Source organism: Abramis brama, assembly GCF_963993115.1.
Source record: "Abramis brama genome assembly, chromosome: 2".
Taxonomy (NCBI): domain Eukaryota; kingdom Metazoa; phylum Chordata; class Actinopteri; order Cypriniformes; family Leuciscidae; genus Abramis; species Abramis brama.
The window spans coordinates 57,373,392-57,396,283 of NC_139964.1; the positions used below are offsets into that span (position 1 = coordinate 57,373,392).

The window sequence follows — 22,892 nt, forward strand, 5'->3', positions numbered from 1 at the left end:
TTTTCAAAAAAGGTATCCACGCATACAGGCTGAGCAGACACACTCACACACATACAATAATATAATATGTGTAAGTCAAGTTATTTCCATGCAAGGGAAATGATCCATGCAAAGGTGACTTGTGGCAAGCAAATAATTTGATTTCATTACAGGCAAAATAATATGTGCCTGTTCAGTGTGATTTTTTTTTCCAGGGAGAATGGTTTGTTTTCCAGTATCTCTTTTGGCATGTAACACATTTGATTTTAAACTCATTAAACATTTTAGAAATCATCATGCCAGAAGTAAGATACCATTGTAGGAGAATATAATTGAACGTAATGTTTTATGAGAACAGCAGACGAAAAAAAATAAAAATGGAAGAAGGGATGTTTATCAGCCATAGCACAGCAGTCAGGGATCCACAAATACAATTTCTGTTAAAATCACTTATAAATATGTTTTCTATAATATTTCAAACAATGTATTATGGAGGTTACAAAACTATGTTAGAAAACATAGTATATACACTCCTAGGCAGAAAAAAATGTCTAAATATTTAGTGTTTTTTTATTGGTCTTAACTCTTAACCATTTTTATCACAAATTACTGGTCAGGAGATGAGCAAGAATTGCATTAATACTGTAGATTAAATAATTTAGCATGGATTAGTCTCCCCTTTGTCCCCCTTAGAGTTCCACTTGATGTTAATGGCTTCGAACTGTTCATGAGTAGTTTAAAATGTCTCCTAGTTCGTTTAATGTGAGACCAAATATTCAGTATAGGGTTCAAATCTGGACACTGATCAGGCCAAAACATGAACTCCACACAAATCAGATGAACCACTCTGAATTAAACTTCCCATATTCTGCCCAAAATATGGGAACATCTTTGATGTTTTTCTGAGACAGAAATGGCTTTTAAATAGTGCATTTGCTTAAATTTAGCTAACTTCCTGACAAATAATTTGTGGTTAAGACAGTTAAAAGCTTAGTGTTTAACCATTCTGGGGCTTGGGACTGGGTCTTTTTTTGCCCAGGTGTGCATAATTTTCATTTTAATTAAACTGACTTAAATAATGCTTACATTTCTCATGTGTCTTCTCACTCTATAAAGAAATTAGATTAAAACAGAGAAAGTTAATAGGATTGAAAACATGAAACATTTCTTATATTTTCTTTTTGCAAAGAATACATTAAAAATAAATAATTTTCAAAATGTTAAAATAGGCATTTACCTCCACATCTGCATCTTCGTCAGAATCAGATTCCTTAAAAGTAAAAATCAACTGTCAGATTAAATATGGCGAAACTAAATATCATTTGAATAAAAGGTATTGGCTTTTTGTGTCTATGTATGCAAATGTATAGGCTATGCGAGTTAATATGATAGTTGAGAGTGTTTGCACTTACCTTTGAGTAGATAGGTAGGCAGATGTTCAGGTTGCATATTGCATTGTGGTTTAGACTGCGATATGTTCTTGGCTCTTTTGTAAAAGACAGTCTGCCACATGGTTCTTGAGTGCTGTCACGAATCTGTTGAAACAACCAGTCTGTGACTTTTCTGACCAACAAGAGACGTTTGCACAATACTGTGGCATCATATTTAAACTAGTAGGGGGCAATGTGCAGTGCTGTAACACATTTGTTTAAAGATTTGTAACTCAGTGCCTTTTTGTGCTGTTTAAAATGTTGAAATAATATCCCCATAGTTATCTACTATAAATAGTCCTTCAAATAACAAAGTGCTTACTTTGATAAATAGAGAAAGACGGTTTTCTTTAAAGGCATAGAAACTGAACACATGGTGCTGTCCACTTTTGGTCAGTGGGACCAGATTTCCAAAGCAGTCGGCAAAGATTGGCTTTCCCTCTAGTACCTGTAGAGATAAATATACCACCATTTAGAAAATGTTCTTGTCAATGGAACTTTTTGTTGTGACAAGACTAGCTAAACCACACTTACCTCGACATCTCGACTACGAGCCACCTCGGTGAAGTTCTCCTGCTGCTCCAGAGTTTTGTCCATCTTATCATCCGTCATACAGAAGCAGCGGAGTCGTGCTTCGATGGGGTCTAAAGTCTTGGCGAAGATGACAAACTTGGCCATATAGGGCACACAGATGATCTCACGATACAGCTGACTGGAGAAGTTCACAGACTCCTGGATCTGACGGCAATCTATGAGCCAGAACCTGGGAGAAAAAACATTTATTTAACCATTTGTCAAAGGAAACCAGTCAACAAACAGATGTCACTGTAGCAGAACTCACCTTGCTGATACATTGGTGGTAAATGAAACACACTGGTTGATGAATGTCAGAGGTGTGGATCCAGTTATGTCCTCCCACTGTGCTGGAGTTGTCCCTCCTGAAAAAAAAAAGAACTATTCACACCTTCTCACATGATTTAAAAAAATAATAATAATTCAGATTCAGAATCAGAAAGAGCTTATTGCCAAGTGTGTTTAGACACACAAGGAATTTATCTTGGTGCCAGGAGCTTCCAGTGCAGAAAAGGTACAGACATATATAGACATTAAAGGGACTATGTGTAGCTTTTTAGGTATTTTATTATCTAAAATCAATATTTTTATTAATAAATATGCCCTCAATGGTGTACAAATACCTATGCCAATGATCAGACTAATCCTCGTAAAACGAAGAATTTATTATCTTTATAAACATGTGACGGGTAGGTCCACGGAGGCTTCCATGTAGTTCCGCCATCTTGAAAAACTATAATAGCAGAGAGGGACAAAAAGTACTAGGCCAACGCGTTTCCACAACGCGTTTTCGTTCAGAACCAGCGTCACGTGACTGAAGCCAGCAGAAACGGAGGAGCAGAGCAGAGAGAGGCGCTTGTCACTGCCGCGGCAAGTTTAAAAGGATGCACTGCACGGTTATTTATACACCGTTCATTCATACATATGCTGAGTCACAGGATAAGGAGTCCTCGTCGTCGAAAAAGTCCAAAATAGACCGTAAAAGGAAACGTGACCGGAGATTACAAAAACAAGGGTTAATGTCGGGATAGCTAATGCAGGAGAAAGCTTTCAAAAGAGACGCTGAAGTTGCCTGCTTTCTTCTCGACAGGTAAGTCAATGTTACGGTCTTAATTACAAGCTTTTTTTTCATTGGTTGGTTGTGTACTTTATTATATAGGCAGTAGAACATTTATAGTTAAAAGTTAAACAGGCTCTTTAATGAATAGCAGCTATTGAGTACAGTAACGTTAGAGAAGGCTCTGATGATGATGATATCTAACAATGCACGTACTTCAAAAAATATAACGAGTAAAGAAGGCATTACTACTAATTACCATAGTTAATGTTTTTCACAGTCAGTAATTCATACTGTAGCATTCTTTTTTTCGTTGTTTCAAGTTTCAGTTTGTTTTAAATAACAAACCTGTTCACCCGAAGAAAAACTCGAAGTGCTATTATAAGACATCCTGTCATAGCTTTTTGGTATAAAACGGCTACCGTAGATGCAACGCGCATTTGAAAAAGTGAGGCGCTGAAGAGCATTATTCTTTTGAATGCAAAATACAATTTCACCACTAGATGGGAGAAATTCTTACACACAGTCCCTTTAAGGTAATGAAATGAAATATAACATCAATAATAAAGAGATGAAATTAAAATATATACAATATTAAAACACTACAACAGAGAAAGAAATACACCAACAGACAGAAATATGAATGTACAGATATTCTATTTACAGATGGACAGTTTTGAGGTGTTATTTACAGATGTATAATCCTGTGATGTGTTATGTATTGTTAAGGTGGAACATAGCCTGAGGGAAAAAGCTGTTCTTATGCCTGGCTGTTCTGGTGCTCAGTGCTCAGTTCAAAGAGAAAGTGGGCTGGATGTGAGGGCCCAAATTGATGGACAAAACTGTATAAACTAGGATAAACTCCTACTCTTTATCATCACATACCAGTAATGCTACATAGCAGTCGTAGAGTGGGTGTACTGCTGGTCCCGTCACTGGTTGGGCTTTTAGGGACAGGAATAGTCATTGTGATGGGCTTGTGAAACTTGCGTCTTCTGGGTTCCAACGTAACAATTGGGCTGAATGTAGCCTTACTACCCAGGATCTTCCTCACCAGATCCTCACTGATGGGCTGGGCCTAATGAAGGATGAGATTGAATTTTTCAATTCCCTCTATCATTCTCCCTGCCTCTAAACAATGTAGGAGTAATACTGTATATTAAATAAATATTTTTAAGAAGAGCGTAACTATAATTTTTTCATTAAAAAAATCCATAAAATAACACATTTTAATATTTCTTGATATTTTCAATATCTTTTTAATATAATGCATTTGTATTACTTTTGCAGATTTTTACCTTTACTTAAAGAAAAAAAAAATGCTGCTGCATACAGCTCAATATCAATTGAAGCAGTTTTATTGACACAGATGGAGCAATAAATAATCATAAAAATTTGACAGTGTTGCCCTCAACATAGTGTGTGTATACAACTGATTTAACACATGTCAAAAGCTAAATAAAAAAAACTCTGATCAAGCTTGCAAGGCACAGTGGGGATCACCTGTAGTCCCACACGTATCCGTTTAGTCAGGGCTCCCTCGGGGAACACAGCCTGGACCTGAGGAACAAGTGTGCTGCTCAGCACCCCACCCTCTGGACCAATCAGGTGACTGTCCTGTTTAATGCGGGACACCACAGCAAAGTATTGTGGGAAATCCCGGGTGATTAGGCGACATATTCGCTTTTTCTCCAGCTCTTCAGGACTGTCCAGTTCTGGTGTGAAAATTACAAATAATATCTCTTAATATTTTTTTTTTGTGTGCAATTTATCTAATATAAAATTAGTTGACAAAGAAGATTATGAGCATGATTTAAGGCATGCCTTAAATTAAACTGTTTAGGGTTTATACAATTAAGTGTACTTAAATGGTGAATAATTATGTTTGTGTGATAATCTCACACTTCTGTACTAAATCACCTTTTCAACTAAAGACATTAACTGTAACACATATACTACTGTTCAAATGTTAAGGGTCTGTAAGATTTTTTTTTTTTTAAATAAATTAATGCTTTTTTTTTTTTTTAATAAATTATTCAGCAAATATGCATTAAATTGATCAAACAGGACATTAAAAACATTTATAATGTTACAAACATTTCTGCTAAAATAAATGCTGTTCTTTCTGAATTTTGTATTCATCAAAGGATCCTGAAATAAATGTATGATGGTTTCCACAAAAATAATAGGCAGCACAACTGTTTTCAACATTGATAATAAGTAAATGTTTCAAAGCACAAAATCAGCAAATTTCTGATAGATCATGTGACACTGAAGACTGGAGTAATGATGCTGAAAATTCAGCTTTGCCATCACAGGAATAAATTACATTTTAAAATATATTCAAATAGAAATCAGTTTTTACTGTATTTTTGATCAAATAAATGCAACCAATTTTTCTGTGGCACACCACTGGCAGAGTTTGATACAAGTGTAAGAGCAAATTTAAGGTGTGTTATGTTAATCAAACAAGTGTCTCTGTGCATTCAGGACACACTCACCTTCGTCCATGCCATTGAGTATCTGATTCAGCTCCTCTTCTGTATGGTCACAGTGATGTTCTCTCCAGCTCTCTCCTGTCTCACTGCGCAGAATCACTAACTCTCTCTCTGTCCCACGCAATGCAGCAAAGTGAGGGATCTCTACTATTACAGGCCTGCAAAAATAAGGGGTGTTATTTCAGACAAATTAATGTATGGCTTTAGACACCATAAATTGAGGGTTGTTGTTCAAAAAACAGATATTGCATCTGTGGAGGACATACAAACAGGAAAATGCAGCATGCAGCAAGGTGGAAAAAGAGAGTAAACTAAACAATGGATAATGCGATACAGTAGACACACATCACATGACAAATACATTAAAAGAATAACAATAAATAACAAATGATATCAAAATGCAACAAGGGAGGAAAAGGTCAATTCATGGAACACCTCTATTTCGGAATGATAAAAACTATAAAAAAGGGACAAAATAAAAAGAATATGACATCTTGGAGATGGAGGTGTATTTAAAAGAATTAGGGGGAAATGTGGCCGGTATCCAGTGGATATTTGGCATTAGGATCTCTCCTACCCGAGAAATTTGGTGCCGGGTGGACCCAGCTGCAGAATTCTGCTGACAAGACTTTCACCCTCATTAAGAGGAGGAGGGGCTGTTGGGAGGTGGAGTTTACTGTTCCGATCGCAGCCATTAAAAAATATGTGGAAAAAAACAAGGCACACTGTGAACCTGATTTCCTGAAGATTTAGTGAGAGAGGAACATTGTTGTCATTCCTCCAAACTGGCGATGACAAGTGTCCTAACCAGGTGAGACGAACACTAAAAGCTCTTACATGAGTTTTTGTCCAAACCAGCTCTGACATTTTGTTGGTCGCTTGCTCTCTATTTCAGCAGTGTAATGCCAAGCAGTGTTGTTATTGTTTAATATTAACGAAAACTATTAAAAAACTATTTAAAAAATAAATATAATCAAATATAAATATTAGATGAAAACTTAGAAATGAGTTACTTAAATGAGTTACATTACTTAAAACTAGAAATGTTATATATATATATATATATATATATATATATATATATATTATACTTTCTTACTTTCAGTAATTTTATACTTCAACTTATTTTATTTTTATCTTCATATATATATATATATATATATATACTGTATACTGTATATTAATAAATAAAAATGACTAAAACTTAAACTAAAATAAAAACTGAAAATATAAAATAAAAGCTAATTCAAAGTATGAATAATTATTATAATAATATATAAATATTTCTGAAATAATACTGATGCCTAGTAGCCCCATCCACTGAATCTAATTGGTCCAAAATTCACAAAATGTCTTATTGACTAAAATTACATCACATTGCACAGCTGATTCAGTGTAGACTAACAAAATTGATTGTCGCTGGAAACTTGTAACATCACTTCTGGTTAGGACACGTCAAACATGTTGACATATTGTTCTGCTTTGTCAGTCAAGACGAGACAAAATAGAGAACATGTAACTGCGCCATACATACACAAAAGTAGACAAAAATGTTCATGGTGATACAGCATAAATGTTCAATTTCAACCTTTGCACCCGCTTACCCAAGAAACTGGGCTCCGGTGGGTCCAACTTCAATGATCTTGCCTGCGAGCCCCTCTCCCTCCACCATAGGGGGCATAGAGGCCAGTCTGTGCCTCTTCACCAGACGACATGTGACCCGTGTCGGGGCTGAGCACTTTCTAGGTGGCACAATAATGCGTAGCCCATTGTGCCGACAGCCACGCATGGCTCCGCCGCGAGCATCCACCATGAAACTGACCAGGAAGCTGTTTATATAGAACAACAGCAAGTGACAGTGAAACACACAATGCAATGCTACTTAACCCAGAAATGAAATACAGGAATAAATACATTAAGTGTGCAAATTCTTGTTTTTAAACTTATGGATGCCACCTTGCATTATTACTTGTCTGTCTCATTTCCCAAACTTATTTTATAGGCTCTGTGGGCTTCCATATGTTTGTAAACAATCATTAATTTTGCAGTTGGTACTATTAGAAATTACACACTTCACCAGAAATGTTACCATATTGTTTTCTGTTTCAGGATTAACTTCTGTTAAACCCAGAACACTCATTTTATTATCTGATTGCGTTGCCATTAAGTGTTAAAATTACAGACTCACCGACGTACACTACCGTTCCAAAGTTTGGGGTCTGTAAGATTTTTTTTCATGTTTGAAAGTCTCTTATGCTCACCAATACTGCATGTATTTGATTAAAAAAAATACAGTAATATTGCAAAATATTATTATATATTTTTTTAAATAACTGTTTTCTATTTGAATATTTCTGAATGTAATTTATTCCTGTGATGCAACGCTGAATTTTCAGCATCATTACTCTAGTCTTCAGTGTCACATGATCCTTCAGAAATCATTCTAATATGCTGATTTAGTGCTCAAGAAACATTTCTTATTTTGTTGAAAACAGTAGTGCTACTTACTAATAAAATCTTTAAAAAAATCTTCCTGACCCCAAACTTTTGAGAAGTGTTGTTTAATGTAATTTATTGCTCAACAGGTAATTGGGAAAATACTGGAGGATTTGAGAAATACCATGTGTCCAGTGTCATTCAACCCATGTGAGAAATATTGAATAATATTGAATATTATTCATGGGGTTCTCTATGAATACTGAGACATGAGTAACTGTATTCATTAAAACATGCTTATTAAAATTTAATAGGCACAAATAGGCTCATTTAAAAAAGCTTGAAGCGGTCAGTTGTTAAAAATACATGCAATAATGTAATAAAAGTAGATGAAGAGAGGAAGAAAAGGGGCACAAGGAAGAGAAGTGTCACCTGCTGTTGTCATGGTCAAGGCATGGGGTAGATCGGCTAAAAGCAGAACAGAAACACAATCACGAACAGCAGAGAGAGAGGCCGAGAGTGATTTAGAGAGATGATGTGAGTGTAATAAATGAAAAAACAAAGAGCATGAAATAACAATATGAGAGGAACTTGAGCAGCTGTCATTCATGGTCCATAAGAGTGGCATCTAATGCAATGCCTGCTTTGAACAAGGATACACACCTTGTGTAGGACAGGGGAGGCATGTGTGTGTGTGTGTTTGTCTTTTTGAGTGTGTATGAAACCTACTAACCCTGACTGCAGAAGAGTGCTGGTTAGCACCACATTATCCAGATGTTCAGCACCCCAGCTCAGTCGATATGAGTCCTTCTCATGCTCTCGAGAGAACGCTGACACCTGACAAACAACAAAATCAGACTATAACATATCATGAGATAAAAACCTAAAGCCCATTTACCATTATTTACTATTATTAATATTCTATTATAGTATTGATTAACATTTTTAATTAGCCTTTATTTTTATATTTTCAGTTTTAATTTCAATTTAAATGGTTCGTAAACCCGTAAGACTTTCGTTCATCTTCGGAATAAAAATGAAGATCTTTTTGATGAACCTGAGAGATTTCTGTCCCTCCATTTACAGAAAGCCTAAACTAAATCTGTTCATCATATAAAGCAATCTAGACTAAACCGCTCAATTTATATGGATTAGTTTTACTTTCACTTTATGACTTTTTGAAGCGTCAATTATAGTATTATTTTTTTGTCATTTTGAATTAGCTTTTATTTTTATATTTTTCTGTTTAAATTTTTTTTAGTGCTTAAATGTATTATTTTTAGTAAGATGCAAAGGCACCAAGTTTTTAATGTACTGTAATATTTATATTTTATTTGATTTTTATTTATTTTTATTTCAGTTAATGATAACACTGGCCCAAATGTTAAATGAGAAGTACATACGAGGTGCGATAGTTCACCTTATGAAACTGGTGGCTGGAGATCATGTCCTCAATCAAGATACCTTCACCCCTGTAAGCAAGATGACTGGGGGTCTCATGGGACCTGTGGTAGGACAATGCAAGCATGTGGGCATTATGTGTGTATTTGTGAGAGCCAAATCCCCTGAAACATCAACAAATGTTTAAATTATATCTGTCTCAACCAATTGTGTTGTTTTTGGGGGCGGGGCTAACCGTAATAAGCTTTTACAAGGAATTAGCTTGTTTTTTGAATAGTTAAATATTGTTTTGTGTGTGTTAATGTGCCTGTGGGATTTTCTTTACCGGTCTAGGTTGTGGGTGTAGCTCATGCCGTCCAGGTAGTGTCCAGGTAGAGAGTCATCACCAAGTTCTCTCAGGTCCTCTGCTCTCAGGTACTCCCCTCCATCACCTGTCATTGTGTCCTCACCTGCTCATACACACATTTACAGAATGGATTGATTAATACTGTCAATTTGACAGACTGATGAACTGAGTGTGGGCTGATCAAATGACTAGCTTGATTAAATGATGGACTGACTAGTCTGTAGTTTAATAAACAGCCCAAATCGTGACTTTATTTCTATTTCTTTGGACATTCTATTCTCTCTCATTTTCTGATCCAATATAAATGCAAATGAAACAGAATCCTTTTGAAATTCAGATCAAATAACATTTATTATGAACCTTCAGATTTGTAAAAAAGAGACAGAAAGGACAAAATAAAACCCATTAAAAAGTAAAATAAATAAAGACGTATTTATCTATTATTGTCATTTATATTTAACATATTAATTTGCTTATTTATTCTGTCATCTAAAATGAGCCATAACAAGCAACGCTAACTCATTATGTAGGTATTATTAATTAAAAATGCACAGTGCCCCACAGATATCATTTATTCTCATTTTATGATTTTAAAAATCAGAGATGCAAACTCATCAGGGGTAAATAAAAAGTGACAAAGATGGAGTTATGATGAGAGGATTTGCGAAAATGTAGAATGCAGTCAGTGAAGTTGCGTTAAACAAAAACTTGTTCAGAGTGGATTCTGACTAAAGTACAGTAAACACCTCTGATTGGCCATTGCTTTTAACAGAGATGCCTGTGATTGGCTACAGTCCTCAATGCTGAAAAAAACAAAAACATGTTGGAAATAGAAAAAGTGTTTTAAAAGCAGTCGCACACACATGGAAACCTACCTCCCACCACCAAATTAAAAACCTGCCGGATCTACACAAATCACACACATGACCTATTTTGGATTCAAATGGCGAATTTTGCCAAAAGGTGACAAGTATGCATCCCTGAAAAATGATCCCCAGATTAGCACAGATCACTAAGAACAAAGTTAGTTTTCTACACACAATAATCATGCTGGTTGCAGTTAGCACACAAACTGCAAACCATACGTTGGAATAGATACAGAACGAACTGAACAGATTTTGGGCAAATGCAGTATTGTTAGTATAGGGGTGAGTTCGGTTCACTCTATATCTATAGCCTTTATACCTTCGATCTCCATAGAGACTTCAGTAAAAAGCTCCTCCTCCATCTGATGCTGGGCTATAGAGGCACATCAGCTTTTACATAGACATATGAAATCCTGACTATGCATAATACAAGTTAATAAAACAGTATCTTACCCTCCTCATCAGACACATCCAGAACTTCTGTCATTGTCTCTGGAACATTCATTTTGTGTTTCTCTGTCACCGTCTACAGTAGTTGAAATAAACAAGGCATTCAACACACACACTCTACTGTTTATGCATATATCAAAAATCCTTAATATGTAAAGTCAAGGATACGTACGGTTGTTGTTGTGATTATTTCCTCAGTAACAACTTTCAGAGTGTCCACCACTGAGATGTACCCCAGACGTTTAGCAATAGAGAGTGCTGTGTTACCATTCTGAGAGAAATTGAGTGTGAGGTTAGAGGACAGAGATACTGTACAGTATTAATATCATTTCTGTAAGTACGAGTGTGTCCCTCACCATGGTGACGGCATTGGGCTTGGCCCCATGCTGCAACAGGACATTGATAATGTGTGTGTTTCCCTGCTGAGCAGCTTGGTGAAGTGGTGTGTAGCCGTTCTGAAAAGAAAAAAACCCCCAGCTCCATCAATACAGTAAACTAGGAAAGCTTGTTTCCGACATTGAATAAAACAATTTAAAATATAATTGTGACTTTTTATCTCACAATTCTGATTTTTTTCTCACAATTGCGAGTTTACATCTCACAATTATCACTTTATTTCTCGCAATTCAGAATTGCATGATAAAACTCGCACTTGCGAGAATTAAAGTCAGAATTGCGAGATATAAACTCGCAATTGCGAGGAATAAAGTAAGAATTGTGAGATATATACTTGCAACTGTGAGTTATATCGTCAAGTCAAATCAAATCAACTTTTTTTCACAGAATTGCGAGTTTATATCTCACAATTCTGACTTTATAACTCGCAATTACGAGTTTATATCACGCAATTCTGAGGAAAAATAAAAATCTTACAACAGAATTGTTTGATAAAAAGTCGCAATAAAATATTAAGCTTATAAAATTACAAAAATTATTTACAAATAATAATACAATAATAAGTAGATAAATACCAGCATGCTTGTTGTGTATAAATTAATTCATAAAATAAAACAATTGCAGTACTTTTAAAACCAATCACAGATATCAGCAACATCCATCCATTAATTCAATCATAGTACAAATAGTTCATAACTGAAAAAGATGAAGTGAATAGTTTATTACATAATTAATTGGGTTATAAAGTCACTTAATGAAAGAATTAAAAATACATAAATATATGAAACTCTTACCTTAGTTTTTGAATTGACATTAGCGCCATTTTGCAAAAGGAAATTAACCGTTTTTACATTTCCATAGTGACAAGCAACAATAAGAGGAGTGTAGCCCAACTAGAAGAAACAACCAAATTGCACATTAGCTGAAATGTAACATATCTTGACACTTTCTTTCCAAATTATTATTTTTTTAAATAAAAATACAGTAAAGAACCACAGTAATATAAAACTACGAGTCATGCTTACTTTGGTCTGCTGGTCTATGTTGGCATCGTGCTTGACGAGTATTTCAGCCACATGCACTCTGTCCTCCTGAGCAGAGAGGTGAAGAGGAGTAAGACCACTCTGAAAAAGAAAAAGAAAAAAGAAATTATGAACCAACTCATGTTTATTGCATGGCTCTCTGGAATACTACTTTCTGATTGGTCACTTGCTGAATTCTACAGACCAATATATATTTTTTTTTTGTGGCCCTATTATATTAGCAAATGGTTTCTTTCTACTAATTTGCTAATGCACAAGTGGATTGGAGATAACAGTACTAGTAGCACAGTCGGAATAAAAAAGTCGGAATGAATTGGCCATTGTAAGGTGTGGTTTAAACCTTTTGTAATCCAATCTATAGGACATATAAACACTTGATCGGGCAAAAAAAAACTGTAAAGTTCTGCGCATGTGCAATGATGTAGAAATGGCTTAATGATGTTGAGATACTGATGTTGTTGAAAAAAAAAAAACTGATGTTGTTGAATCGAATACAGTGTAATAAATGACTGTCGTTTCATTCTAAAATTCTCATTCCACTTATCGTCTATGAAGTGCTGCAGGAGAATGTCGTCCCAGTAGTACTTGCTTCGGACTCTCATCCACAGATGTGTTGTTTTGGGGGCGGGAAATGGTGTTTTTACAGCTTGATAAATACAAGCAGCACAGCATAAAGCTTCATATGCTCGTCGTCTCCCAATCAGGACCCGAAATAGATAAATATTAAGTCTGCTTTTTAAAACAAAGAAAAGAAGCGATGGCAGGATGATGATTTGTATGCGCCAACAGCGGGATACTCTGTATATTCGTGCAGTGTGCTCATGTCAAAAGATCAAATCCCATTTGAAGCTTGTGTGTTATAAACGCGCACATCAACCCGATCGCTTAATTCAGCGCTCATGTCTGATTTAATTCTGATTAAAACAAAAAAAAATTCCATGTAAACGTAGCTAGTGTCAACATTTAGTCAGTTTGGATGAAAAGAATATGGTAAATAAGTTCAGGGTATCACTGAAGGATTTTTAAAAAAATGTAAGGCTTTTATAAGGCATATATATATATAGGCCTATAAGATTTTATTCATTTCAGATTTAATTAATTCATAGCCTTTTGAAGTTTAATAATCACATTAGCCTAAGCCATATCGTGATTCCAGCACATGTCCCATTTCGTCTAAAATGTATAGCTTGTGTTTTTCACAGCCATAGGCTGCATAATGCTGCGACATTTTCAATGAAAATTCATTGATTGGTTAGTGTGAGTGATGAACACTGTCATGTTAACCGTTCCAAGATGGCAGACGCTTTGGCGTGTCTGGAGCGGTCGAATGTCGCATCTACGTATACATTTCTATGGCTCTAGATCTCACCTTAGTGACAGCATTGACGTGTGCACCCCTCTCCAGCAGTAGGGAAGCCATCTCTGTGTGCCCCTCCTGAGACGCCAGGTGTAACGGACTCACACCCTGCTTGGTCAATGCATTTGTCTCTGCTCCATACTGAAGCAGCGCAGAGGCAATCTGAGTCTGGTTCTTCTTCGACGCAATGTGGAGAGGTGTATAGCCATTCTGCACAGAAAGAGATTAACACAAACCATCAGGAAATACATTTTTGGTGGTATTGCTGGATTCAGCGACAGATATTTGTCATTTTTCAATCAATTTAAGATTAGCACCTTAGCAGTAGCATGAGGTGAGGCCCCTTTCTCCAAGAGCATCATCGCCACCTGCTGGTTATCATAGTGAGCAGCTACATGCAGAGGTGTCAGACCGTACTGTTTCAGAAAGCCAAATATAGATAGAAAATGGCAATAATGAACACATATTTTCTAAATAAAAAATTGGTAGCACTTTATTTTGATAGTCCACATTTGGCATTCTACTAAATATAAGTAACTTTGCAACTACATGTCAACTACCAGTCATAAGAGAATTAGACTGTCTGCTTAAAGTCCCCCTGTGGTAAAAAAAAATAATCAAGCTTTTAATGTTGTTTATATGTCTATTATCTTAAAACTGCAGTAAACCAACAAAAAACAGTCTCAAAATTGCGGTTTGAAATCGCCGGTGTTTCTGATGTCACAAACTACCTTGTAACCAATCACGTCAACTTGTGATTGTCAAAGAGTGGATCTCTGACCTGGTGTGAGTGAGTGAAGGCGGGGCTAATTTGCATATTCATAGAACCACGTATACTTCAGTTATATTCAAGCTATTTTAAGGCATGAAGAAAGTTTTTTTCAAGGAAAAAACATTTCAATATTTCATTTTGGTGAACAAAGGTGAGTTTTAAGGGATAAAATTACTACAGGGGGACTTTAATATCTGCTAACACTTTATTTTGATGGTTCACCAACAGACTTTGCAAGTAAGCTAGCTTAACAGTCTACTAATACTCTAATGAAAGTTAGCATAATGTGAGTAGTGTAGTGAGTAGGTGATTAAAGTTTTGACTTTCACCTTTCCAGAATCATCAAGAAGTGCTCTTTTCTGTAGGAGGAGTTTTGCCACATCCAGGCTTCCATACTTAGCAGCAACATGTAGAGGAGTAAAACCTTTCTATTAAGGGGAAGGATATTTATCTTTAGTTAAATACATACAAATACATAAACTATTGTACAAAAATGCGTGGTCTGTAAGATTTTATATACATTTTTAAAGACAATAATACTTTTACTCAGCAAGGGCACAGTAAACTGATCAAAAGATTTCAATTTCAAATAAATGCTGTTCTTTTTTAATTTATCAAACAATCCTGAAAAAAAAAAGGATTAAAGGCAAAAAAGGCAGCACAACCGTTTTCAAGTGTGGTAATAATAAGAAATGTTTCTTGAGCATCAAATCAGCATATTGACACTGAAGACTGGAGTAATGATGCTGAAGTTATTTGAATATGTAATATGTCACAATATTACGGTTTTTACTATATTTTTTTAATTAAATAAATGCAGCCTTCTTTCAAAGACAAAAAAAAAAATCGTCCACAAACTTTTGAATGCTAGTTTATGTACAAAATAATAGGGTTATTGAACTAACATTTGATAATATATTTGAATGAGGTTCTGTATTTGTTTCACAGATATGCCTGCAGTCGCACCTTCGTGGAGAGCGAGTGAGACGCTCCGGCCTCCAGCAGCACCTCAGCCGTGTCCACCTGCCCTTCACGAGCGGAGATGTGCAGAGGTGTGTATCCATTAGTGGTGGAAGCATCAGGGTGAGCCATGTGCTGCAGTAACAGCTGCACGATCTCTGTCTGACCCAGGCGAGACGCAATGTGAAGGGGCGTCTGATCCTCCTGGAGGGAGAAATCAGATAGAAAGAGTGACAGAAATACAGATATAGGATCAGATATATTAAATCTCTATTTGTGGTCATTAATATCTGTATTTTCGCTTTCTTCGGTTTTATTGACTCACTCTGGCCATGGCATCCACCAGAGCGCCGTTCCTTAGCAAACATCGCACCACCTCCATCTGTCCTGCCCTTGCAGCCATGTGCAACGCTGTCTCACCACGCTGAGGACAAACACAATCAGTAATACAGGAGATGCAATGCTGTGTAAGCCTTTTACTTAATTTAGAGGAGAGAACAAAGGACTAGAAATTATTTAGAGAACTTAAAAATGTTGCAAGCTGATACCGCAAGCATAAGCACCACAGTGTGCCAAAGCATGAGCTAATCCACGGCTCTGACACTAGGGTGTACGATACGTATCGTCTATGATAATATTGTGATTGTGATTCACCAAAAAATAAAATAAAAATCAGAGTCCACGCATTCACTGTGTGATGATGAAGCCTTTTAGAACGCAGCAGCGAAAATAGTTACAAAACAGAGCAGAACCACTGGGCATCTCTGAGCAACCCAGCTAACAGGGAACGTTCTCAGATTGTTGGCTAACATTCTGGCAAGGTTCTCTCAAAGTTATGATTAACATTTTTCTAGTAACATGAATAGAATATCTGTTCAAAGCTATCTGGTCTTTAAAAAAAACATTGTTTATAAAATTTCTGAAACGTTCTAGTTGGATGTTCATATAATGTTTTTTAAATGTTACTACTTATTCCAGAACGTTCAGAGAACTTTCAGAAGTAACATTCCCATAATGTTTGAAGCATTCTAAAATTGAATGTTCAATGCTTAATGTTTGTATAACCAAGAGCTTTATTTTAATAAACATTTAAAAAACTGAAAGTTTTGAACTTAATGTGAACGTTAGCAAAACGTTCTTATAATAAATACAATAGACAGACAGACAAAGCAGTGTTTCATTACTGAATGAATCTCTTGGTATAAGTTTCATATTTTAAAATATAATTTCATTTTTTTAAATTATTTCATATTTGAATTTTAACATTTTTAATTTTTTTAAACAATCTCACAATATTATTGTACAATTGTAATTGCAGTGTAGATACATGAATGTGTGACGTCTGATGTAAATACATCTATCTACTACTTGAGATGCAGCTTCTGTGTCATTTATGTAATGCAAAAAAATATATATATATTTTGTTGATTTTGATTTAATTTGACTGGTAACAGCCCTATAGCGTCTTATTATTCTAATTTAATTTATTGATTAAATCTAAGAATTTGTCATAAAAGATTCCGCATTTAATAAGGTTACAAAAAAATGGGCTTCTAAAGGTAAAAATGTCCCTGGAAATCAATTTAGGGAGTCAAGTATTGCCCCTTAATGGAAATGTTAATATGTGTCACAGTGATTTGTGTCCCAAATAAAAAGATTTGGGAGTAAGCTCCACAAAAGGCCTAAACTAGTCAAGGTACCGCAGCGCAAAAACACATTTCGATAAAATTCCAGAAAATCCCCCTTTTTTTGGTCAATATCGCATACCCCTACTAGAAATATTAAGAAATATATGGTGCAAAATGTCCATCATGATGATTATGTACTCACAATATTACAGACATCAGGTGAGGCTCCATTCTGTAGCAGCAGGAGAACGATATTGAGGTGCCCCATAAATGCTGAAACATGGATTGGTGTCAGGCCGGACTAGGGAGAAAGAGAGGAGAGTGAGATACAGGAGCTCAAATACTGAGCAATGAATGAGCAAGCAGCGCTCGAGTCAGCAGGTCAACAAGAGGAACCAATCTCCAATAAATGTAAGCATATGAAATCCACTCTTATTTGCATTCATATTACTTTGGCAGACACTTTTATTGTAAGTGATTTACATTGAATTCAATGTATGTTTTTGCAGTGCATGCATTCTCTGGGAATCAAACCCATGACTTTGGCATTGTTAGTGGTAGTAATTAGACTCTACAAAATGTAATTATTAAACTCTAAATAATTAAACTCTACAAAGTTACATGGCAAATTAGATATTATCCATCCTAAATAGTATGCAAAGTAGGGCACAATCACATACTACCAAGACTCTCACCTCAGTGATGGCTTGGATTGAGGCGCCGTATTTAACCAGCAGTTCCATGACTTTCACTCTGTTCTTCTTGCAGGCAATATGCAGAGGAGTGAAGCCATTCTGAAAAAAAACCCATAAACATATTTAAATACATCACTAGCTATGTTTCAATCCAAAGTTGCTCATTTAACCTATGCACTGATTTGGAATATTGCATACAACATTTGGGAAATGTTTTGGTGGAGACCACCTAAACTGAGACCAAGTCCAGAGTGTGTTGAGATCAAGACAAGAACAAGATTTTGAGGGGTTGGGACCAAGACAGGGCGAGACCAAATCAAGACCAAGACCAAGACCAAGACCAAGACCAAGACCAAGACCAGACCAGCACTCCTTACATTTAAATTATAATTATACTGGAAATTATACTTTTAAATATGAAACCAAAACCGCCAGTAGGTGGTGTCAAATCACTTAATGAGTGAGTCACGATTCGTTCAAAGCTGCTCATTCATTCTGTAAAGGAACACTGCTGTGTTCAATACACATTTCTGCTATGAATTAGTTTGGAACCATTTTCGTTGCCAAAATAGCAAAAACTTAGTTACTTAATATTAACTTTTTGTTTATTGAACCTTTGTATAAAATCAATATCATGTTTGAAATCATGCTCATATTCGTGAAAACAGCTCTCTTGCTCTTGTTATATTGCTTAATTACATCATAAGTTATGATATAAAAAAAACAAGATCTTATACTTTTTTGCAATCATATCTTTAATTATTTTGGGCATTCATTTGGGCATAACTAATTTTGATTAAATAAAACTAATTTCTGACAATTCTCCAGGAATTACTGACCCAGCACAACAGTAACAAGTTATTTATTGTATTTGAAGCGGGAAGTTTTACATCCAAATCTCATTAATGATTCTAACAAATAAATAAGACAGTGATATCCCTGCAGTTGTGGTCTTGACCAGTCTTGAAATAAAATCACAAGTCCTTTTAGTCTGAAACCAAGACAAGACCAGGTACACGTGTGGTCGAGACCAAGACAAGACTGAGACCTTCAAAAAATCAGTCTCAAGACCGGTCAAGTACTACAACACTACATTTGGGTAACAAATTATAGTTTATAATTATAGATTAACCAACAATTGCGAATAAAGCACTATTTCCATCAATGTGTTTAAGAGAACAAAATCGCCAATTCATGGAAAATTGGCACAAAATATCTATAATAAAAAATGTAAGTTGCTTCAATTGGGGAAGCAATAAACACTGACATGTTATCTTGTGTTCTGAGGCGGATGCTTGGTGTTTGGGAAAGCAATTGTGTGGCAGTTCTGGGATGAAATATTACCCAACCATTTCCAGACTTTGGCTCAGGCATTTTTAGAATGACCAATCTAACATTTGAGATAATGTGCAATGAAGCTATCCACTAGTTCACCTTCTGTTGAGTTAAAGTTTGTTGCTGCGCATCGAGGGATTTATTCTGTAAATATGTTTCCATTGTTGTTTATGTGCATGTCTTCTAAACAGATAAAACATTATGAGCGCATATTTATTTGTATGCAATTTTTTTTAATTTATGGCATTTCCATCCAGTTTTTTTTAATGTAATAAACCAAAATTTGCATAAAAATAAGTGGATGGAAACATACTAATGCTGATTGACAAGATGCACATTCATTTTACCATATTTTAAAGACAAAGAATTACCAGTGCTCTAGCATTAGGATTTGCTTTCTTATCCAGCAGTAATTTTGTGACTCTGTAGTGACCACAGTGGGCAGCAACATGAAGGGCGGTCAGGTAGTCCAGTGTTACATCATCAACCGGTGCCTTGTGTTGCAGCAGGTGTTTCACACACTCGACGTGATCGCCCTGAGCAGACATGTGCAGCGGGGACAGTCCGTTCTGTGTGTGGTGAAATACAGAGAGAGAAAAAAAACAGATTAGGCTCAGTTCAAAAAGTGTTGTGGTGGCACCATGGAGCAGTAATACTATGAGATGATGAGACAATTATATTATATGATTACCATATTCATGTACCATAGTGATAGCACACTACTTTTAGTTTTTTAAAGGAAATTATTACCTTTATCAAGCAAGGACGCATTAAATTGATTACAGTAAAGACGTACGTGTGTGTGTGTGTGTGTGTGTGTGTGTGTGTGTGTGTGTGTGTGTGTGTGTGTGTGACTTGAACCTGAATGCACACTGACTCATGGGGACTAGTTTCACAGTGGGGACCTAAATTGAGCAGTTAGACATTAGCAGTTTTTAGGAAGCACTTAGAAACGTATGGTTACCTTGGTCCGTGCCAGTATGGGAGCTCCTTTTTCAAGCAGTATTTCCACTGCAGTGTCATGTCCACTTCTGGCTGCACAGTGCAGAGGTGTTAGGCCATCCTGTTCAACAGAGAGAAGACAAAAACAGTCAAACAGCATATACAAAAACTCACACATATAAATGTACATGCACAATGTATTATTAAACCAACTTGCACAAATCCACATGAAAACACAATAATGATCGTAATGCATTGCTCACAAAATGCTATTAATTTCATATATTGAAGTACATTTAATAATTGTTTCTCTAAACTGCTGTTAACAGTACAGGTAGAGGGCGCTTGTTTTACAGTATTTTGATGGAACGACAGTATTGATACTCACCCTGGTCTTGGCATCAATCTGAGACCCCCTATCTAGCAGCAGATCAATCATGTTGGTATTTCCTCGTTTGGAGGCCACGTGGAGAGGGGTTATACCATTCTAAACAAAACAGTACATCTTTTAGGATAGATTATTTAGTGAACTAAACCATTAAACCAAGAGACTGTCTGCTCAAATCCAGGGAAAGTAAAAGATGAATTGCAACTGTTTGCTTCATATGTGAAATCTGATAGTATATGAAATTTGTGTTACACTAAACGACAATTCATTAGATCGACTGTGACAAAATCTGGTTAACTGTGCACATCAAAATTTTCCCTGTAGAAGGATAGTTTACCAAAACATGATAACTGTGTGATTTCTGTGAATAACATCTTATATATCAGTCTGTTTCTAACAGAAAGCTATTGCATGGATTTAGAAGACTTTTCACAGACAAGTCTAGTTTCAGACTAAAATGCATTTTTGAGCTGTTTTAATGTCTTTAAATATGTCAGTGCCATTGTTTTGATGCACATCAGTTATGTTTTTCTAAGGCATGTTTATAAAAGCTACTTAAATGTCCTAATTGAACCAAGGCCTAATCCTGGCTTAATCTAAGCCCTGTCTGTGAAACTGCTTTATATAATAATTTGCCTAATTGTAAGTAATGCATCCAAAATCCTAGTACATTGAGTAAGGCAAAAGGACTTGGACAATATATATTATTTGTATGAGGTGTAGAATCACAAAAAGTATGCTATAATAGACAATATAACTTTTTTAGGTTTTAGATCATACCCTGGCTGTGAAGTCTACAGCCGCCCCTCTGTTGAGCAGCAGCGTGGCCACATTAACATTACCGTAGTGAGCAGCAATATGCAGAGGAGTGAAGCCACTCTGTTAGACAATGGAATAGTATTGGGATAAAAGAAGGGACAGAACAAGGGAAAGAGGAAAACAGAATGAAGTTAAATTTGCTAGTGCTAGTCTTCCAACTAAGTTAAAACATCCATCATCCATGATCTTCCATGCAGCATTCCAATGAATCATCACATTTGTGCTAAAACTTAACAGAAAGAAAAAAATGGCAAAGTAAAAGAAGTGTCTGGATTTTCATCTGCTACTAATGGATCCAACCACACCATGCACTAGAGTGAATAAAAAGTAAATTTTTTGATGAAATAAGAAACAGAAATATTAGATTTGTACATGTTATAATATACGAGCACATTCCCAGCGTCATGAGAGAGATGAGAAGTTTCTCAGTGACAATGAAAGAAAAAAAAGATGATGAACAAAATATCTGAACAAATGTTAGTCAGCAACTACTCACTACGTATTACTAAAGATGAATGTATAGATAGGAAATTGGCATTGTCTGTCTTACTGAGTTTGTTTGATGGTGCCATTGTTTTCTTACCTTTCCATTCTGACAGACATGGTGCAATTTAAAAAACAGAATTAACAAAAAGGTGCAGCAAAATGTGACCGAGAGACTTCTACACAGACAGTGAGAGTGACAGCATGAGTTCACATGCACAATTAAGAGTCAAACGTCTATTTAGCTTGTTAGTAAAATCATAAGTGGTATTAAATAACATAATGAACCCCTATTTCCTGCTTAAACATCATGATGAGCAAGAAACACCCATACATTTTGAGAAAACAGTGTTGCACTAAAATAAAAACAACAATGTGTCATGCACTACATTTAAAGGGACAAGACTCTACTCTTCCCATGCACTGTAAAAGAAAGATTCAATGTCAAGTAGCACATTAGGCTTTACAAGAGTCAAGACGAATGCAGGATTCTGTTGAGAATCTTAATACCTCTGTAGTCCTGTTGACCATCATCTGAGGAAAAAACATGGTATTTTTATTAATTTGGCTTTTTTTAAAACTTTTTTTTTGATTTTTATCTTAAAAGGAGCAATCCAAAAGCATGACTACAATTCAGTGAAGAAAAAAAAAAAAGCCAAACAAGTGTTCTAATATCAATCTCAATAGCTTAAAGAACCTCAATGAAAATATATGTGACAAGACTAATTAATTAATAAATAAACCATTTTAAAATAATTGTGCGCAGTGACATTAAAAATATGATTACCATATTGATATACCATCTAAAAATTGTATTACCATCCGTAAAACCATGGTATTACAAAAATGTCTAAAAACCATATTATTGCTATAGTACCAACCAAAAGCAATGAACATGAAATCCCCACTCCCTTACTCTCTTACCTTGGACTGGACATCAGCATTATGGTCGTTCTGGAGCAGCAAAGCAGCAGACTTGGTGTCATCTTTGCGGGCCGCGATGTGGAGAGCTGGCAGGCGGACTTTACCTTTCGTGTC

At 35.7% G+C, this 22,892-nt stretch overlaps 2 protein-coding genes across 8 annotated transcripts in view; both read right to left on the reverse strand.

The window, feature by feature from the left end:
- LOC311072066 (ankyrin-2-like) overlaps window positions 1–22,886 on the reverse strand; it is a 47,900-nt gene extending 25,014 nt beyond the window's left edge. The window contains exons 1-34 of one of the 7 annotated variants that reach the window (XM_084096799.1): window positions 22,779–22,886; window positions 22,365–22,388; window positions 21,333–21,431; window positions 20,553–20,651; window positions 20,187–20,285; window positions 19,594–19,791; window positions 17,888–17,986; window positions 17,395–17,493; window positions 15,890–15,988; window positions 15,571–15,768; window positions 14,934–15,032; window positions 14,150–14,248; window positions 13,845–14,042; window positions 12,458–12,556; window positions 12,227–12,325; window positions 11,393–11,491; window positions 11,209–11,307; window positions 11,040–11,112; window positions 10,906–10,959; window positions 9,700–9,823; window positions 9,394–9,478; window positions 8,707–8,810; window positions 8,406–8,441; window positions 7,142–7,366; window positions 6,115–6,213; window positions 5,541–5,695; window positions 4,543–4,754; window positions 3,925–4,117; window positions 2,251–2,347; window positions 1,944–2,172; window positions 1,732–1,857; window positions 1,392–1,514; window positions 1,217–1,249; window positions 1,066–1,087 (exon numbers count right to left, since the gene is read on the reverse strand). In XM_084096799.1, coding sequence (XP_083952925.1) covers window positions 1,066–1,087; window positions 1,217–1,249; window positions 1,392–1,514; window positions 1,732–1,857; window positions 1,944–2,172; window positions 2,251–2,347; window positions 3,925–4,117; window positions 4,543–4,754; window positions 5,541–5,695; window positions 6,115–6,213; window positions 7,142–7,366; window positions 8,406–8,441; window positions 8,707–8,810; window positions 9,394–9,478; window positions 9,700–9,823; window positions 10,906–10,959; window positions 11,040–11,112; window positions 11,209–11,307; window positions 11,393–11,491; window positions 12,227–12,325; window positions 12,458–12,556; window positions 13,845–14,042; window positions 14,150–14,248; window positions 14,934–15,032; window positions 15,571–15,768; window positions 15,890–15,988; window positions 17,395–17,493; window positions 17,888–17,986; window positions 19,594–19,791; window positions 20,187–20,285; window positions 20,553–20,651; window positions 21,333–21,431; window positions 22,365–22,388 — 3,796 coding nt within the window. In that variant the 5' untranslated portion in view covers window positions 22,779–22,886. The remainder of the gene's footprint in view (window positions 1–1,065; window positions 1,088–1,216; window positions 1,250–1,391; window positions 1,515–1,731; window positions 1,858–1,943; window positions 2,173–2,250; window positions 2,348–3,924; window positions 4,118–4,542; window positions 4,755–5,540; window positions 5,696–6,114; window positions 6,214–7,141; window positions 7,367–8,405; window positions 8,442–8,706; window positions 8,811–9,393; window positions 9,479–9,699; window positions 9,824–10,905; window positions 10,960–11,039; window positions 11,113–11,208; window positions 11,308–11,392; window positions 11,492–12,226; window positions 12,326–12,457; window positions 12,557–13,844; window positions 14,043–14,149; window positions 14,249–14,933; window positions 15,033–15,570; window positions 15,769–15,889; window positions 15,989–17,394; window positions 17,494–17,887; window positions 17,987–19,593; window positions 19,792–20,186; window positions 20,286–20,552; window positions 20,652–21,332; window positions 21,432–22,364; window positions 22,389–22,778) is intronic. The other 6 variants (XM_084096801.1, XM_084096800.1, XM_084096802.1 and 3 more) reach the window with 6 other exon arrangements.
- LOC311078014 (ankyrin-3-like) overlaps window positions 22,767–22,892 on the reverse strand; it is a gene marked incomplete at its 3' end in the record, with an annotated part of 27,762 nt that continues 27,636 nt past the window's right edge. Inside the window, exon 7 of the mRNA XM_084106659.1 lies at window positions 22,767–22,882. Within this exon, the coding sequence (XP_083962785.1) occupies window positions 22,767–22,882 (116 nt within the window). The remainder of the gene's footprint in view (window positions 22,883–22,892) is intronic.